The 19,892-nt window shown below is 43.8% G+C and overlaps 1 protein-coding gene across 7 annotated transcripts in view; it reads right to left on the bottom strand.

Moving 5' to 3' along the window:
* Nucleotides 1-19,892, bottom strand: part of ADRB2 (adrenoceptor beta 2) — a 128,557-nt gene that overhangs the window by 89,729 nt on the left and 18,936 nt on the right. Inside the window, exon 2 of one of the 7 annotated variants that reach the window (XM_053298040.1) lies at nt 10,334-10,681. The exons of 5 other annotated variants lie outside the window; for them this stretch is intronic. In XM_053298040.1, coding sequence (XP_053154015.1) covers nt 10,602-10,681 — 80 coding nt within the window. In that variant the 3' untranslated portion in view covers nt 10,334-10,601. Of the gene's footprint in view, nt 1-10,333; nt 10,682-19,892 lie in introns of those variants that run through there. One more of the 7 variants, XM_053298041.1, reaches the window with a different exon arrangement.

The following is a 19,892-nucleotide window of genomic DNA, read 5'->3' as shown; positions in this document are numbered from 1 at the left end:
CAAATTCTATTCAAATTCGCATCAATTTGGTCCAATTTTCTGTACATCCCTAGAGGCATGCCAACTTGTTGCACAAGCACAAACATGCATGCACTAGTGAAACACTAGTCAGGAGTGCAAGTTCCCGACTTAGTGCATCTGGCTAGTGCAACATTCTTGAGCTGGTGCAACATGATTGCTGAAGTGCAACAATAGTCTAGATTTCAGCCACTGGAAGTATTCTCACTGATTTAAAAGAAATGAGGTTTTATACATTCATTTATTTAAAATATTTGTATCTCAACCATCTAGTATGATACTGCTCAAGGTGGATCAATTCTACTTTGAGCCCTTGGTTTGACTCTAACACAGGTCTATTTTTCTAACATATGTTTTCTTTTTATTGTATTTTAAATCATTGTACACTGCCGAGATTTCCATATAAAGTAGTTTACAAATGTAATAATTAAATAAATAAACCTAACATGATTTTACAAGAAGGCTGCATCCTGGTGTCATAAATCTGTTAGCTCGACTAACCCAACAGGATTTAGAACCCCCTTCAGCACTCCCCCTGTGAGATAACAGAAAGCAGCAGCTAAACTGAAAGAAGGAAAATAAAAGGCTCACAAAGAAAATAGTAAATGAATTAAGTCCCCTGAACGGAACTAGGCACCCCCCTCTAACAATAACTGAGTAATAAGTGAAAAGAAAACACAGAACAAGGAATTAACGGAACAAAGCAGTAAAGCATAAACAAGGCAAACTGGAACTCGGGAAAGGTTGGAATTCAAAGAGTACACTGTCTGAGGCCAGAGAAAGTTGCAAACAGCATCTGAGCAAGTGAGAGACTGCTAAATATATATGGCTCAAGAGAACCAGCAGCCAATCAGGCTTCCCTGAGTCAGCACTTCGGCTTCCTCTCTTGTGATCTCCTGTGCCTGTGTGACTCGCACTGAGCCTGCCTCTTGAGACGTCTTCTAAAGACAGGTGAAATCCCAAGCTCCTCCCCATCAGAAATCATGTCTGGCAGCTGTTGTGAATCCTCAGCTCCAGAGTCTGGTCTCCCTGCCAAATCCTGTTGCTGTGCCTCTGAGCCCTCACTAGCAGGCGAATCCTCCTGCTCTGACTCTTCTGAGTCAGAAGTCTGAGCCATGACACCTGGCCTATCTATTACATGGACTTTTGTATTGAACCATCTTTTAATCACAAGTTAGTGATTTTTTAAAATTTCTAACTTCATTCCAAAATCACCACTGAGTCTGACACCAGAGAATTTCATGGGGTGAATGATGAACAAATCATGTGCCACTAGTTTAACCCAGTGACACCCTCAAGGAATGTTAGGAATAGCAATCAAGGTGTAAAATATCAGAGTAGGACATTGGCACCAAAATGGAGTTGTTGATGGACCATGATATTTCATGATTATATCCAGATATAATACTGGAGGCACATGTGATACTATTGTTTTATAGTCAATCTGTAAGGAGTATGCCTGTAAACATCTTGATAACAAGGCAGTGAGTAAGAGAATCCAGCATGGATTTGTCAAGAATAAATCTGCTAGACTAAACTAATCACTCGTTTAAAAAATCAGTTACTCACTTAGGTGCTTCACACGACCCGTGCAAAGAGCCTTATCAGGCTCTGCGGAGAGAGTGGGTTTAGCCTGCTCTTCCCACAGATGATCCTGCCCAGAGCCCACACAACCAGCTCTGTCATGGATCCAGTGGGGGCTGAGGGGATCAGGGGCCACCCGGCTCCCAGAAGTTCCAGGATGCCCCATGAAAGTTCACGGGGCATTCTGGAGAGACCCCTGGAGGCGGGATGCTTGTTCTAGCCTCCCAGCGGAGGCCTCCTCATGTTTTACCATGGCATGGAGCCGTGGTGCAGCAGCACACGATCAACTAAATGGGGTTAGCAGAGTGCTCACTCTGCTAACCTTGTTTAAGGGGAGAGGAAGTAGTTTTCTGCTGGGAGCAGCAGATGACCAGGAGAGATTGGGCTAGGCTTCCTTAGCCTGATCTCTCCTGGTTGTGGGAATAGCTTCATTTAGTGGTTTGTAGAGATGCTGTGGATATAATTTTGGGGATAATTTTGGACATAATACTGGGCATCCAAGCATGGAATGCATTTCAAAATTAGTAAAAGAACTATCGGCAAGAAACCTACAGGTTAAATCATGCAAATCTGAAGTAAAATGCATTGAATATGTTAAAGCAAACAAAACAAAACACAAAGGGCACATATTCATCAACCACAGAACATCAATCCAGTGAGGTTTTGAATTTGATTCACAATAATATTTGTAGGCCCTTCCCAGTAAAGGCACCAGGAAATAATCTCTTGTATGACTTTCATAGATGATTTTTCTCACTGTACTTACACTTACCTATTCAAAGAGGAAAATGAGGTGTTGCAAAAACTTAAAGAATATGTAGCTAAAGTACGCAACAAGTCTGGAAGAAAACTTAAGACTGTTTGCATTGATAATGGTGGGGAATATATTGGGAAGGATATTGAACAATACTTAAAACAAGGGATTGAACATGAGAGAACAATACCATATACTCCAAAAAAAAATGGAATGGCAGCGAGAAAGAACAGAACTTTGACTGAAATGTCTAGAAGGATGCTTCTTGACTCAAGTCTGGGAAACAAATACTGGGGAGAAGCTGTAATGACTGCAGGTTATTTGCAGAGTAGACTTCTAACTCAAACTAAAGGAGTAACAGCCTTTGAACTGTGAAACAGGACAAAAACTAACTTAAAACATATTAGAGTATTTGGATGCAAAGCATATGCATATGTTCCTAAAGAACGAAGAAGAAAATTAGATTGCAGAAGTAAAGAAGTAATATTCATAGGTTATGCACCGAACAGCAAAAGCTTGGATCAACATTTGATCTTATCAGAGAGACTGTGCAGTGTTGCATATTTGGATGAGAGGCAGAAGTCAAATGTGAATGTGATTGTCTGTGACCTGGATTTTCCAATAAGTAAAGAGGCTAAACAGCAACCACAGCCACAAAATAAAGACACAATCATAGACTTAGATATAATAAAGAGGTCCAATCAAGAAGGGGAGATTGAGACAGAACCAGAGAGATCCAGTCAGAGAGATGGAACAATAAGTGAGATGCTCCAGCAGAATTAGAAAAGGGATTCCACTTAAAAGATTGTCACTGGCAGCCAGAAAAAAGAAAATGCCAGAACCTACAGATTGGCACAAAATTGAAGGGATGCCTGATTCAGAGACAGATAAATGGCTGCTGGCAGCAAAAGAAGAGATTGCATCACTTCATAAGAAAAAAACATGGACTGTTGTAGCGCTACCAGAGGATAGTAAAGCCATAGGATGCAAATGAGTTTTTACAACCAAATGTGATGCAGAAGGGGATATCCAGTGATATAAAGCAAGAATAGTTGCCAAAGAGTGTGCACAAAAATATGGAGAAGATTATGAAGAAACTTTTGCACCTGTAGTCAAATATTCATACATTAGAGTGCTACTTACTATTTCTGCATCAAGAAGAATGGAAGTACAACAACTGGATGTTAAAACAGCATTTCTATATGGCGGCATTAAAGAGGATATATATGTGAAACAACTACTAGGTTTTGAGGAGCCAGAAAAAGAAGAACCGGTCTGTTAACTTGAGAAAAACATATATGGACTAAAACAAGCTGCCAGAGCTTGGAATGAAAAATTAAACCAACTGCTTCTAAGGGAAGGATTCAAGCAAAGAAATGATGATTCCTGCTTGCATTCAAGGCTCAGAGATGGAAAATGGACATACATTCAAGTTGTGTGGTGGAGAGATGGACGTAAGATGGAAGATGGGCATACATGTGACTTGACAGTGTCCCATCAAGATAAGACAAATCATGATGAGTTAATGGAAACTTTAAGTAAAGAAGCAATCATTATAATTAATTCTCTTAGCCAGCCACCAGCCATGTGTGGGAATGTGGCAAGGCTATGCATGCTGGCGAAGGAGGTGCCTGAATGGCTGGGTGCCAGTTGGCAACTGTTCGGATGTGGAAGCGCGAGGAGAGGCAGGAGAGGTAGTGGCGGTGGGCCCAGGCCCGGTGGGGAGGCAGCGGTGGTAGCGGCAGGCCCGGGCGTGGCGGGGAGGCGGCCACAGCGGGCCCGGCTACAGCGGGGAGGCGGTGGCAGCAGTGGGCCAGGCCGCGGCAGGGAGGTAGTGGCAGTGGTGGGCCCAGCCGCAGCGGGGAGGCAGTGGCAGCGAGGAGGCAGTGGCAGGCCCAGCAGCGAGGTGGCGGCGGCAGGAGGGTAGGGGACGGGCCAGACTGAAAGCTGGCCAGAAACCACGGGGGAGTGGGCAGGCTGTGCAGGCATCAGAGATGCCCTGTGGAAGAGGGTGCAGACGCTCTGTGCCGGGTCTGCTAGTATATTTTTAATTCTCTAATGCTGTGTATGGCAGCTCTCGCAAGAGTTTGCAAGCAGAAGCACCTGACTGGGCAGTGGAGATTCCAAATGCAGATAGGGAGGAGGAGCCTGTGGCATAGATAGATAGATAGTGGGCAGGGGTCTGCAAAGAGAGGGATCGTGAAGGAGGAAAGAGCCCCTTCAGGAGAAGGAGGCTGCTGTTGTGTGAATTAGATGAGGAAATAAGATGAACAAGATTTGTTAATTCAGGGAGGGAGGGAGGGAGAACATGAAGTGGGGAAGAGCAAGTGGAGGAGAGAGAAAGAGAGAAAAAGAAGGGGGGGGGAAGAGAGACAAGAGTGGGATGCGCCCTAGCCTGTCAGCAGCCTGAGGGGAATGAGCAGCCATGGTGGCACCGGAAGCAAGGAAGGGTCCCATCAACCACTTCTGCTGTTTGGGGCTACCAAGGCCATTGGCGGAGGGAGGCAGGCAGGCAAGGGACGGAACCAGGCCTTTCAGCGGCCTGAGGGGAACAAGCGGACATGGTGATGGCAGCAGTGAAGAAGGGCTCCTGTGGGGATGAGTGGAGCGTGACTTGGGTAAGGAGGTCTCTGAGGATAGGAGACTGCAGCTTGGCTAATAGGCGCCAACAACACTGCAGCCGCGACCAAGAGAGATGAGGGAGATGGAGTAAAGGGATGGAGGAGTGATCAAGAGGGGTGAGGGGGATGGAAGCAATGGGATGGAGGAGGAGGAGCAGGAGTGCAGCTCAGGTGAGGGTGGAGAGCTCTCTGAGGTGAGGGGGGCTGTGGCAGGGGGTGAGGGGAGCAATCAAGTACTAGTGTGCAGATGCTCTGCACAGGTTAAGCTAGTTGAAAATTAAACATCTGGGAGAAATCTCCTATTATCTAGGAATTCAAATAAAAAGGCAAGAAGATTAGAGTTTTACCCTAAATCAAAAAGAAAAGATTGTGGACTTAATCGAATGTCTTGGTTTGACAGAAGCAAATAAAGTAAACACACCAGTTGAAGTGGGTTGTTGTGTGTTTTTTTAAGAAAAAGAATGCAGTGAACCATTGGAAAACAAAAACAAATACAGAATTGGAATTGGAAAGTTGTTATATATATCAAATGTTTCATTGCCAGATATTGCAGCAGCAGTCGAGATATTGTGCAGAAAGGTGAACTCACCAATAAAGAGAGACAGGACTGCAGTTAAAAGGATTGGACAGTATCTAAAAGGCACAACCGATTTAGACTTACTGCTACCTGCTAGTAAAGAACCTAGACTGGTAGGTTATATGGATGCCAACTAGGCTGAGGACAAGGAGGATAGAAAATCAACCAGTGGGAGTGTGTTCTTTTATGGAGGAAGAGTGATTTCATGGATGGGTAAGAAACAATCCATTATTGCTCTCTCTTCAACTGAGGCAGAATATGTTATCAGCAGCACAGATTTGTCAAGAAGTTGTATGGTTGCATAGACTCCTACTGGACTGAGATAACTGAACCAACACCAATTACCATGTTTGAGGAGAACCAGAGCTACATTCTACTCTCACAAAATGATAAAACCATGCAAACATATTGACACTAAGTGCCACTTTGTGAGAGATTTGCAGGGCAAAGATTTGATCCAGCTAAAGTACTGTGCCTCAGAGGAAATGGTGGCAGACTTTCTTGCAAAGCTTCTAGCCAGAGAACAATTTAGAATTTGTGAGAGGAACTGGGACTCATGATTTAAAGAACAAAATAACGAGAAGGGGAATGTTGGGATTTGCTGCAGACATGGAGGCTGTTCTTACGTGCAGTTTAACCGAAGCTAGGGAAGCCTAGCCTGGGTTAGGCGGAGTGTGAGAATTGCCAGGATCAGGCCCAAGCCCAGTGGGCAGCGCTGCATGGCCTGCCTTTGTAGCCCAGCTTTGAGCCTGGGTAAGGGCTGCAGGCACTCCCTTAACCCAGGCTCTGCAGTCCTGTCCCCACGCAGGCTGCTTGCAGCCTGCACTGTCACACAGAGAGAGGTCTAGAGCACTTGTCTCCTAGGGAATCCCACAATGTACCGCATTTGGCACATGCTACATTGTGGGATATGTGGAGGCCAGGGAGCATCGTCCTAGCTCTTCAGTAATCGCTCATCTGGGAGTGTGGTCCATGCTCCCAGCAACATTCCTGCAATTGTCTGGGGGGAAGGTGAGTGATGTGCACCTCCCTGCTGCCCGCCCAGTTTTGTGAATGACCACACTGTGTCTGTTATTTATACAGGGCATGCTTCTATATTTGAATGTATCTATGTACTGGCTTGGGGGTGGAGTCATAGTTTGTTTGTCTGCTCCTCACTTCTTGCCTTGAATTCAAACTGAGAGGTTCTTCCTCTCTCTGCATAAGAGACTGTTAGTCTGTTTATTGTTTTCTTAGCCTATGTTTAGTTAGTTAATAAATATGCAACTCTTGTTTCTCAGTTAAAGTTGGCTTCTTGTTCAATTACTTATAGAGGATAAGTAATTAATCTGCAACATTTCAAAGTTGGCAAGCTTGGTTATGAAAGGGGACAGGCCCTTTTCAAGGATATGGGGCAGTATTTTCTACCTTGTCTCAGGTGCCACAATACCTTGGGCCACTCCTGCTAGAAAGGGGTTTAGTGAGTGAATCAGATGCAATATAAGGTGCTCCTTGTTAAGAGCTATTATCTATGTCTCCAAGAGAAGTTTTGCTGAAATGCATAAAGCCAGTAATAAAATTCATCTCAAGAGTATCTCAGGTTTTTCATAAGTCTTCAAGAACAAAGGAGCACACTAAGATTGAACCAGGGCTGATCAAAAAATTCTCCTAGAAGCAGTTCTTGGCAAAATGTGAGTATGATGAAGAAATTCAAGGGGTGGAGGAGGATGAAACACAATAATTTCAGGGGCGGGGGGAAAAGTGCTATAAAGCTGTGGTGCATTACCACTATTTGATGGTGGTGGCTGCAGCAGTGGGTGTCATTTTTCTTTTTCTTTCCCCCACAATGTACGTTATGCCTCTGCAAGCAGCAGTGGGAGCAGCAGAGCAGGAAACAGTAGACACTTTCCAGAGGCCAACTATATCATGAGCTAGCATCATTCTCATGGCTGCACTTGTTACCTTCCGAATAGGCATGAAATGAAATCTTTTTTTAAAAAAGAAAAAGAACACCCACTGCCACCATGAGCTAGTGTGAGCCACCCTCCTAGGAAATAAACATTTTGAGCCCCTACCCCGCCATATTATTTAACAGTTTGTGAATGGGCCCCTTTTGGTTAGGGCCATATTTGGTTAGGAGATGTGGACAGTGGGGTGGAGTTGCTGTGGTCCATAAGAATATCATCTCTCTTACCAGGATCCCTGTGAGAGAATTGACTTATATTGTGTGTGCGTACCGTAGGCTGGGAAATTGGCATTGACTGGGGAGTCTGTTAGTGTATTGTCCATCCCACTGCCTAACAGACTCTCTGAGCTGACAGAGCTGATCACTGAGTTGATCTGGGATTTGCCCAGGCTTTTGGTGCTGGATGATTTCAGTGTCCACTTTGGGACCGGCTTGTCTAGTGCTTCTCAGGAGTTCATAGTGGCCATGGCAACTATGGGCTTATCCCAATTAGCAATAGCAATAGCACTTACGTTTATATACCGCTCTATAGCCGGAGCTCTCTAAGCAGTTTACAATGATTTAGCATATTGCCCCCAACATTCTGGGTACTCATTTTACCGACCTCGGAAGGATGGAAGGCTGAGTCAACCTTGAACCCCTGGTAAGGATCGAACTTGTAACCCTCTGGTTACAGGGCAGCAGTTTTACCACTGCGCCACCAGGGGCTCTTAGTTCCAGAACCTACACATGTTGCTGTTCCCACGCTGGATTTTGTCTTTTACTTGGATCAGGGGAGTCTTCTGTGGGTAGGGTGTCTTGTAGTCACCTCATTGTCATGGAGAGATAATGAGAGGAGAGCTGGTCTTGTGGTAGCAAGCATGACTTGTCCTCCTAGCTAAGCAGGGTCCACCCTGGTTGCATTTGAATGGGAGACCACATGTGTGCACTGTAAGATATTCCCCTCTGGGGACAGAGTTGCTTTGGGGAGAACAGAAGGTTCCAAGTTCCCTCTCTGGCTTCTCCAAGATAAGACTGAGAGAGATTCCTGCCTGCAACCTTGGAGAAGCCATTGCCAGTCTGTGTAGACAATACTGAGCTAGATAGAACAATGGTCTGACTCAGTATATGGCTTCCCTTCAACAGGGAACTGACAGAGCAAGTGTGACTCTGCTAGTTCTTTCGACTCTCTCAGTGGCTTTTGAGACCATTGACCATGGTATCTTTCTCGATCACCTGAACGATTTGTTTTACAGTGGTTCTGCTCCTATATCTTGGGTAGATTTCAGATGGTGGTGCTTGGTAACAGTTGCTCTTCAAAATGGGAGCTGCTCTATGGTGTCCCTCAGGGCTCCATTCTGTCACCAATGCTTTTTAACATCTACATGAAACCATTGGGTGAGGTCATCAGGGCATTTGGTTCTGTGTGTTATCAGTACGCTGATGAAACCCATATCGATTTCTCGTCATCAACATCAGGAAGTGGCATTAACTCCTTAAAAGCCTGCTACAGGCAGTAATAGATTGAACAAGGGATAATAAACTGAAGCTGAATCCAAGCTGAATCTTTTCTCTACAAGATCTTCACAGGAGCAGTCCATCTTCAGGTGCCACCAGTTCATTTGGTGGGGATAGGGCCTTCTCTGTTGTTGCCCCTAGGTTATGGAACGCGCTTCTCCCAGATATGAGGGGTTTATCTTCCTTGGCCTTAAGGAGAGCCTTAAAGACTCATCTTTTTAGCAATGATATTTAGTTTTAATTGCAATTTTAATCTACTTTTAATTAGTTTCTGATTTTAATTGTTATGTATTTCTGATTTTAGTGTAAAACTGCCCTGAGCCATTTTAGGAACGGTGGTATATTAAACAAACTAACTAACTAACTAACCAACTAATTAATTAATTAACGTGTGTTTGACGGTCACCAGAGTCTCAGCTTTGTTTGTGTCCCTTGGTGTCCCTCCATTATGCATCCACAAGCACTCACCTCCCACTAGGTGTGTGAGCTGGCTTGGTTCAAGCTGGGCTCAATATCGAGCTAGTTCAAATGGCCAAATTTGAAATGGCTCAATGAATTTGGCCAAATTTTGACCAAAACCAAGCCAGCTCTGAACTCCACTGGTAAAAGGGGGCAGGGGCTTTCTTAAAAGTAGAGCGGGTGGGAGGAGAGTAAGAAAGTACCTTAAAAGTGCTGCTGCGGCCCAAACCATGCCTGAACCAGCCCAGACCACTCAGGGAGACTGGCAGGGGTGGGGGGGCAGCCGCCACTGCCCTGCTGCCGCCACCCCACCCACCCCACAGCCACCGCCACTTACACATACTTTCTTACTCCCCTCCCACCCACTCTACTTTCAGGGAAGTCCCCCTTGCCCTTTACTGTTAAAGGGGAATCCTCACTGGATTCCCTTTTACTAGCAGAGCTCCGAGTCCTTTCAGACTAGCTCAGTTCAAACTTGAACCTGGTCCAGTTCAACAATGCATGGAACTGGACCAGGCCAGGTCAGCTCAAATCCCGTTCAGATTCGAGCCCAACTGGCTTTGCCAGTTTGTGCACATCCCTACCTCCCACTCATGCTTTATGAGTCTGTTGCAGAGAATTTCAGATAAGCATCAGTGAAACACTTTGAGGGAAGAGCGGTGTGACTTTCATCTAGACCACCAATACAACTATAATACAGAAGAAAGATGGACTGAATATCTCCCTTTTATTTGTTGCTTTTACTCTTTTCTTTGCTACACAGCAAATGGGTGTGCATTTTCTCCTGGGAGTAGTGTCTCTAGCTTTCTAATGAGGTTACAGCCACACCCAGATTATGATCACCTGGCACTGATGGGCAAAACCTAACTTACCTGACATAGCATGCTTTTGTAATAGCTTTGGAGTCTCACAATCAAGTCTTATTTCTGCAAGACAAAAGCCCTGCTCAGAAACTACATTGTATGTGCATACAGATGTTTGTACATGTGTATATGTTTTTGTGTGAATGGCTATATATGCATTTATTTTAAAAGTGAACCTCCCCCAAATGCAGGGTACAGGTAGAGAATGTACTACTTCACATGCACTGAACATAACATGTGAAGAGGGCTTTTGCCTCACTTTCATCTGCTTCTCCAGGTCTGCTCACTGTCTGGATCTTCTTGTTTGTATATCCAGTTCTTTTGAAATCCCACTGCTGAATGTTGCATAAAATTGAGCTGCTTCTGCAGAAGAGGATGAAGGAGATAAGAAATGACAGACAAATATTTAAGAACAGAACAATTCTTGCCCTAGTGGAGTTTGCGTATGAGGTTCAAAAATGTTTGTCAAAGAAGAGCAGTTGTGTAAGGAAGGAATAGGAAAGAAAGACTTCAAAGAATACAGACATCACATCTTCCATTTCTTTAGTTGTCTAGTACTTTGTGGTGCTATCTTTAAGAGATTTCAATGGAACAACATGGGTGAAACAGGCCAACCAATCCTGGGCATTTGACTAAGGGTGTGCCATGTAAACCCTACAGGGTGAAGCACTGGAAACAAACTGTACCCACAGAAGTCCAGTGTGTGAAGCTTTAATCTTCAGCAAGGGATGGCACGAGCCAATAATAAAAGAAGCTTTAAAACAAAATGTTGAAAAAGATACAGGTTATCTGCAATGAAGGAAGAGAACAACAAGAAGAGGCAAATCTACAAGATTTCCCTCTGCATGGTGACTATCAACATGCACAAAAAGCTCAAAAACCCTACAACATTGTTGACAATCTCTGACATTTGTTGTTACACATTTATTCCAAGGCGAAACTTCTAGAAATACATCAATAATATGGTACTCCCCTAGTCCCTTAAGAGGGAAGCTAGGAAAGAGAACTTTCATGGTCTCCCTCCCTCAGCTTCCAAACAGCAATCCACACACTTCCATTTTCAAGCTCCCAACAGCAATCTCTTCTTCTACTGCATGCTTGAAAAGAGAAATATGTGGTTCCAAAGAAAAGCCCCTGCTAGATTAGAGATCAGTAGCTTTCTGGAGATGTGAACTTTGGAATCCTCTCCTTCCCTCCCGTTGGCTCTAGTTATGCCCCAGAGTTTCAGTGCTATTGGGACAACCTCTAGGATTTGGGTTCAATATAATAAAATGCTACAGTACTCTTAATTAGTTTTGGGATGCTTGGTTTCCTAAATAAGCCTACAGCACAGAAATACATGCAAATGATTCTAAAATCGAGATCATAGACTTTACTTCATGTGCCAATAGATCCTACCCCACCCCATACGTCCACAGATACATATCAAATAAATGATAAGCAGAAATAGGATGTCCAGACTGCATTCTCATTCCCCAAAAGGAGATAAGATGTTATTGGGGGCTCTAGAACAGCAACCTTTTGCTTTGTATACAGCTCCCTGAGCTGCTGGTTACAGAAGATTTTCCATTACCAGCTTCGTGTGCATACAGTGGATGATTTGCAAGCAGAAACCTGTCTCCACACATAGCACATCTCCTTGCTGGAACAGGGCACATTCCTTGAGGATCCCAAAGAGGCAACTCTAGTGATGATAAGAAACCCTGGAACGCTAGCATGGCTGGATGTTTATGCAGTTGGCAGTTATAAAAACCAGAGTTTTCTTTCAGTCATTGTGTGCTGATACTTCTTCATTTTTGCCTCTCCCAGCCAAAGCAAACTAGCTGTGCTGAGAAACTGCTACTTCCTGTGATACCTGTGGCTGCTCTTGAGTGGCTGCTCTGTGGCTGTTAAGCATTAGCCTGTGAGCGGAGTTCCTGGCCTTGATGATGCAGCTCTTCTGCTGTTAAGTACAGTGGAGTCACACACGCAAGCAACCTCTTCCCCCATCCCTCATCGCCCCAGCATGGGGCTGTACAGTTTGTCATCACCTAGCATTGCAAGTGAGATCTGACCACAGCTGTCGCCTAGAGTCTGTTAACACATCAGCTGCAGACGTAGAAGAAAAGAGGGGCGCCAAAGGAACAGCTTGTATGTTATTCTGTGGTGGCAATCTAAAACAAAAGTGATTGTTCTGGGTATTCTAGAGAAATCTTATGGAAGAGGTTTTCATGCTGGAAGTGCAACCCTTTTGGGGGAAAAACTGACTAAAAGTCAATGGATGCAACCCTGACTGACTACATCACTGCCTTTCAAAACACCCAGATGTTTCAGCAAAGGTATACATTTTACAGTACCACCTTAAGGACCTCAAAGGGAGTTAGAAGCAACGCAGCAAAATGGCATGTCCAAGTTAAAAAATCTAGACCTGGATCAACAGTGGGCCGGTACAGATGATACAGAGCCTGGCACTTGTGATAAGGAAGTGCTAAGAGCACTTCCATCATGATATCGGTAGATGATATCCCAGTACGTCCCTTTATCACATGGTGAGTGCTCATATGAATTGCCCCTCTACACGTGCTCCAAATACCTGTGTTCAAGGGACAGGCCAGGATGTCCTCCACTGACATCACAATGGGTGCACTCTTGGCATGACCCCTTCCTTATCATGTGTGCCCGGCTTCATATTGTCCATACTGGGCCAAAGAAACAATCACACAGCCATTCCACCACAAGTCAACTTAGTATCACCTGATCTACCTATTGTCATGATCCCAGCAACATGTGAATCAGCTCTGATCTTTTGTACAGCATGGTAAGTTGCTGGATCTACATGCAGACTTAAGCTGCAGACCTCAACATTTCCTTCAGTCATTTGCCAATAACTCTTATGTAAGAAACTAATTGCCTTTCCAGCACTACAAACATAATCCTGCCACTCCCAAAGCTAAACCATAAAACCTAAAGGAATGTTGCATTACTCTGGGCTTTGCTTGTAAGCTGCCATGTGCTTCCATTTTCTTTCTTCCCTTCCCAGTATTAACATAGTAGCAAGGTTTGGCCTCCATCAACTCTGGATACAACAGCAAGGATGATGTCATATGGAGGATGGACGCAGGCATTGTGCAAGGGCTGTGTTGAGGGCAAACAAGGTGAAAGCTGTAAGCCTCCATACTAAGAAGGGGAGTTTCTATGCCCCCAATAGCCATCAAATCAATTTTGTAAAACTGCTTGTAAACACATGAGATTGGAAAAGGGATTGCTCCAGATAAATGATGTTTTCAGATTTCAGCCTCTTTTAGATGTTTTAGTCTAAGATCTTAAAAGCACTAGAAAAAGTAGTGACTGAGAAGACTGTTCTTTTGTCCAGCTCAGTTATATAAAAACTGCTCTGGTCCATTAAATAAATGGCCATAAAGCCCTATTGATCATGCTATCCACTGTGCTGCGCAGCCTGTGCTTTCTGAAGTTTACAACCAAATAAGCCTTATTTGTTGCATTGTCTTCTGTGAACTCATTCTTGGTTTATGATAGTACAGCAGGCAGAAAAACTTCACTCTGGAAATGAAAACTGTACTGGGTACAAAGAGAATAATATTAAAATATATGGCCTTGAAATTTTATTATGAAGACATATTTCAATATCAATGAGACAGGTCTGAAGCTATTTTGTTCTAGGAGTGTGCAGTATGTGGAAACTGGTCTTTTGAAATGCAAGTCTTTGCTAGTTTTAATTCCATTTCCAATTCTGCAGGGGTATTTCTCCTGGAGGCATCGCCTGAGAAAAGGCAAGCCTCTCACAGCTAGGAAAACCCTCCAAATATTTAAGGTATACAGCAGAAGGCACAGTAGGCCAGCCATGCCAACTTCCTGAAGAATCCATTGATGGAATTAGGTAAGTCCTTTAGGATCATCAAGATTCATACAATGCCTATGATTGTCAGATTGCAACCTGGAGATTTGTGCTCAGGTTTTAAAAGACCCATTTTAAGCAAGAGATGCAGTCATCATAGTTTCTCTCACCCAGATTTTGAACATCTGGAGAGGATTCCAAGTATTGAAAAGGGGCCCTTTTTGTCTCCCAAGTTTTATCTTCCAACAGCCTCATACTAAAAAAAAGAAAAAGAAAAAGTACCCTCCCTTAGCCTTGGTTAAAATAAAATGGAAAACCATTATGGTGAACTGAAGTATGATTTAAGCTGTTTTTGCTGTGAACGCCTACCCTAGAATATATCCCATTGATTGCAATGGGATTTCCATGAGACAAAAGCCCTATTCACACAGTATGTTCAGCACTCATATAAACTGTGTACAGTGTACACAGGTTCAGATCTGTACACAGGTACAGTTATTCACACAATTTGTTGAACACAGGTGCAGCAGTATACTTCCTATCTGTACCATGCATTTGAAGGGCCTGTATCCAGGTTCACTTTTTAAATGAATGCAGATACAACTTAAACAGTTCAAATGTTACTGGCCTCAGCACATGTGAAGAAGGAGGGGGCATGTTTAGAGTGTGCCCATTGGGATATCCTCTACAGATGTCCCAATGCCCTCCACGTATATTCCTTGATTGGGGGGGGGGGGCTGTTCATCTGAATGGCTCCTAAACACACACTCCAAATACTTGTTTAAACAAGTACTTGGAGCTCGTGTTTAGGGAACATGCAGCTGAAAGGCCCCACACATGTTCAAGGAACATATGTGGAGGGAATTGGACATCTGTGGAGGATGCCCCAATGGGTGCACTCTTAGCACGCCACCTTCTTATTTATGTGTGCTGGGGCTAGTATTGTTTGAACCAGCCTAATGTCTGAATAGAGTTATGTCCACTCACACTATTGGTTTGACCAAGAATGCTATCAAGCTAAGCAAACCCTTATTAATAAATATATGAAATATAGGGAAATTCCTCAATACTAACTCTTCAGAACTTGCTGAGTTTGAAAAAGCAATATAAACTTTTGACAAGATCTTTAAAAAATCAGTGCGTGTAGAACTGCATGGCAACAGTTGATAGCTACCTCTCAGGCCAAAAATTCAACCTTTTTTGGCATCATGTAGCTACAAATCCAATACGGGGTCCCTCCAGTTTAGACTGTGTTATCTCAGCCACTGTATGGAAAGATCACTTTTACAGTCTATATTCAAGGGAGGAAAACCACTTTTTCAGTTTATATCTAATTGCTGACCTGCTCCTAGGATGGCCTCCAGTAATACCAGTCAAGATCTCTATTTTGGTAAAACACCTGAAGCCGGGAAAGACTCCAGGCCACGATCGCATTCTCGTAGAGTTTATAAAAAATATTATTGAATAGTAAAAGTAAAGTGTGCCATCAAGTCAGTTTCAACTCCTTGCGGGGCCCCTGCTTTGGCCTCGCTTTTTTACTTTTATTGATCGATTGGCATCTTTCCCAAAGGATTGAAGTATTGCTATCATTGTCCCTATTTATAAAAAAGGGGGGAAGATATCTCCCCACCAACTACTGACTGATAAGCCTTTTGAGCAGCATAATACGCAAGATCTATTTCAGGCATTTATATGAAAGGTTGCTAGATTGGATAGACACTGAAAATATTCTAGCACCAGAACAAGCTGGTTTTAGGTCTGGCTATTCACCATTGTCTCAGGCCTTGATTTTACAGCACTTGGTAGCAAAATATACTTCAAAGCCAAAAGGGCCCCTATATGCTGCATTTGTCAATCTTAAATTTGCTTTTGATTCTGTATTTAGGGAGAAGCTGTGGTCTAAACTTTAAGCATCCACTAAACTTCAAGCATCAATTACCGCTTACTTTGTTAATATATAAATTGCATCAGAACACTTATTTGTAAGTTATATGCAATGTGGCAGGTATTTAATTTTTATATAAACTCTGTGGTTGCTTCTCTGACTCACTCAGACTTTCACCCCTCAGTAGTAGCCTCTAAACTTGTAGCAGTGCTTTTGTACGCAGACAATGTTATAATATCATCACAGACCCCTATAGGCTTGAGAAGAGCACTTAATTACTTCCTACTGTAAAGATCATGCGCTGCATGCAGATTAACTACTTTAAAACACAGATTATGAGGTTTGCTAAGCGCCCCAAGATCTTTTGTTGGTCTGTTGACGGGCATAAGGTTGAGCAGATCAGTTGCTATAAGTACTTAGGCATTGTATTTCACTCCACTCGTAGTCGTTGAACCCACCAAGAATATGTCATCCAAAATGCCCAGGTCACCATTGGCAATATTGGTGTTTTTCTATTCGAGAGATGATCTTTTTATTCCTGCAGCCTAAGACTATTCAAGTCCAAGGTGCTGGCTCATTTGCTTTATGGAGCACAGCTCAGCCTTTATCCTAACATCCAAGCCTTAGAAGCTGTGCAATCTAAATTTCTCAGAAAGCTGTTTCATACCACGGGGCATTCCTAATGCAGCTGTGAGAGTGGAGGCAGGTTTAATAAATTTTGAGTCTATAATTTGGCTTTTAATATTTAAATTTTGGCTCAAAATAAACTTTAATCCCACTGGATTGTTACCGCTTATGCTAGCAGGCACGTTCACCTCCAACTGGGAAATGGAAGTTAAAAATAAGCTGTTCTCTTATGGGTTTGCCCCCAACCCCAGTTATTGTTGACAATGAATCTTGATCAAGCTAGCCTGGTGCTCACCCAAATAATTTGTGACGTACTGTGGCAATCCCATAGAAGTTCTGTATCAAGGAGATTAATGGTGGGTAACCAACTTTTGAATATGAAACCTGCTAATTACTTAGATAAGCTTACAATAGCAAAATATGTAAAGCCTTTACACTAGCATGCTTTGACGTTCTACCTTCTGCTGTGTTTGAAGGTGGAATTTTAAAAGTCCCTTATGTGGAATAGTTTTGACCTTGCAAGGCAGAAGCTATTCCATACTGTAGTTTCTACAGGGACACTCATTATGAATTAATATCTATCTATCTATCTATCTATCTAATTTGTACACCACCCCAAACTTTCATCTCTGGGCAGTTAACAATAACATAAAACAAGTTAAAAACATACACAAAAACTTAAAACAATTTAGACAATTTAAAAATAAAAAAACATTAAAACCTAACAATTTAAAAAGCTGAAAAAGCTTGGGTGAAGAGGTGGGTTTTCAAATGCTTTTTAAAAATTGTCAGAGATGGGGAGGATCGTATTTCAGTAGGGCGCACATTCCACAGTCTTGGGGCAGCAACCGACAAGGCCCATCTCTGTGTGGCCACCAGCCGAGCTGGCGGCAACTGGAGACAGACCTCTCTAGACAACCTCAATGGGCGGTGGGGGTCATAATGAAGAAGACATTGTCTTAAATACCCAGGGCCCAAGCCATTTAGGGCTTTATAGGTTATAACAGGCACACTGTATTTTTCTCGGAAACCTATTGGCAGCAGCCAATGTACAGTAGCTCTATCAGCAAAGGAGTAATGTGGTCTCTCCGAGATGACCCAGAGACCAACCTGGCTGCCGCATTCTGTACCAACTGGAGTTTCCAGACTATGTACAAAGGCAGCCCCACATAGAGCGCATTGCAGAAGTCAAGTCTGGAGGTTACCAGCATATGCACCACTGTTTTGAGGTTGTTCATCTCAAGAAATGGACGCAGCTGGTGTATCAGCCGAACCTGATAAAGAGCCCCTCTGGCCACCACCTTAACCTGAGATATCAGGGAGAGGTGTGGATTCAGAAGTACTCCCAGACTGCATACCTGTTCCTTTTGGGGAAGTGTGATGCCATCTAGAACAGGTAGATCAAAATTGTCTCTGGAGTTCTGACTTTGCACAATAAGGACCTCCGTCTTATCTGGATTCAGTCTTAGTTTATTCTCCCTCATATCAGTTTATTCTCCCTCATCCAGCCCATTACTGCTTCCAAGCAGACATTTAGAGAGGTTGTGCCATCTCCTGATGATGTTGAGACATCAATAACTGCCCCACAATCAACGAAGGCGCCCTCTGTCATCTCTAGATGAACCCAAACACATTACAAACTAACTTCAACCCAGTCTTAATAACTAAGCTGGCAAACCAGCTGCTACAGCACCTAAAACAGCCAAAAGGAATATAGTACGCCCCAAGCCTCAGTCCCACACTGAAGGCCTGGCACCAAAGGCCAGACTGCCACCCTAACCCACCCTGTGCCGCCTGCCACAGCCCCCTTCCTTAAAAAGCCTCCAGAGCCCCTCCTCTCACAAAGGACTCTGGGCAGGGCTGGTGTGCAATCAGTGCCCTCAGGTGATGAAAAGTCAGGCACTTGGAGGAAGGGAGATTCTCGGTCAGGCAGCAGGGCTATGCAGGTCTAAGTGCCCCTTCTAGCAAATTACTCTGGCCACCTGGATGAATTCTATGAGGCGCTTCACACAAGCAGTATGAAGCACCAAAACAGGGTCTGCGGAGAGAGTGGGTTTGACCCACTCTGCCCTGTCTGGGCGGCTGGATGGGCCGCCCAGACAATTACCAGCTCTGTCGTGGGGCAAGTGCAGAGTGGCAGGGTTTGAGGGCGAGTACACGGTGCATTATGGAGAGCCTCCCAACACTAGTTGGGAAGCTGCATGTGTGTCAGTGCCTCACAAGGCTGCACGGCACTGACAAATGATCAATTCGCCTGGTTTTTCGGTGCGCTCGTTCCCCAAACCCTTGCTAAGCTGAGGGCTACTTAAGCGGGCTTGTTGCTGTGGCTCCTGGCAATTCACACGCACTGCTTCTCTAGCCTGGTTTTCGCTGCGTATAACAATAGCCTCTATGTTAGATATCTTTTATCTGACAGCGATGATAAAATTACTTATGCAGTTGCTAAGTTTTGCCTTGTTGCCATTAGAATTCGAAGTAAGAGAGTATCTTTATAGTTAGATTTCATAAGGTTTATGAATACCTGGATTCGTTTATTGTTACGTTTGAGCTCTATGTATATATTTTTCAGCTTGGCAGAAAATAAACTGAACCGAACTGAACCGAATAGGGTTTACTTTGAGTGAAATGTGGATAGGTTCAACAATCACCTCAGCCATAAACTCACTAGATGGCCTTAGGCAAGTCTCTAGCCTCAGCCACCGCTCCCCTCATATCTGTTTCTGCAAAGTTAACTTACTGTGTGATGCTTCTCTCTCCAGACCAAAGTTGCTCTTGTTGACTGGCTGTGGGTGCATATTCTGAGCCATGCAGATGAAAGCCCCCACATGCAAGCAAGAGTACAAACAATACAGGCCTCCTAGACAAACAGCAGCCTATCTCACAGTCAGATTAAGGTCCATGGTGCAGAAGATAAAGTCTCCCCTAGCATCAAAATTATTCCACCAGAGCTAAAGAGACATCAGATGGATGAGCTGCCTCATCACACATAAACAAGGTGCATGTGAAAAACAGGTTCAAGCAAGTGCAGTAACAGAGGAATGGTTACTCCAGTACTTTCTTATTTCTAAAGAGTACATGCAAGTTACCACTGTTTCCTTATACATCAGATGTGACTTTCTTCATTGGTTGGAAGAATGGGAGATAGAAGCAGACTTGTTTTTCAGCAAATGTTTCAGTAGATTACTCATACTGTCAGCACATTTTGCCTCCTATCACAAGGACTAGAG

This window comes from Hemicordylus capensis, chromosome 2 (assembly GCF_027244095.1).
Source record: "Hemicordylus capensis ecotype Gifberg chromosome 2, rHemCap1.1.pri, whole genome shotgun sequence".
In the NCBI taxonomy this organism is placed as follows: Eukaryota; Metazoa; Chordata; class Lepidosauria; order Squamata; family Cordylidae; genus Hemicordylus; species Hemicordylus capensis.
The sequence above is the reverse complement of the archived record's forward strand: the minus strand, read 5'-3'. Positions and strand labels throughout refer to the sequence as shown.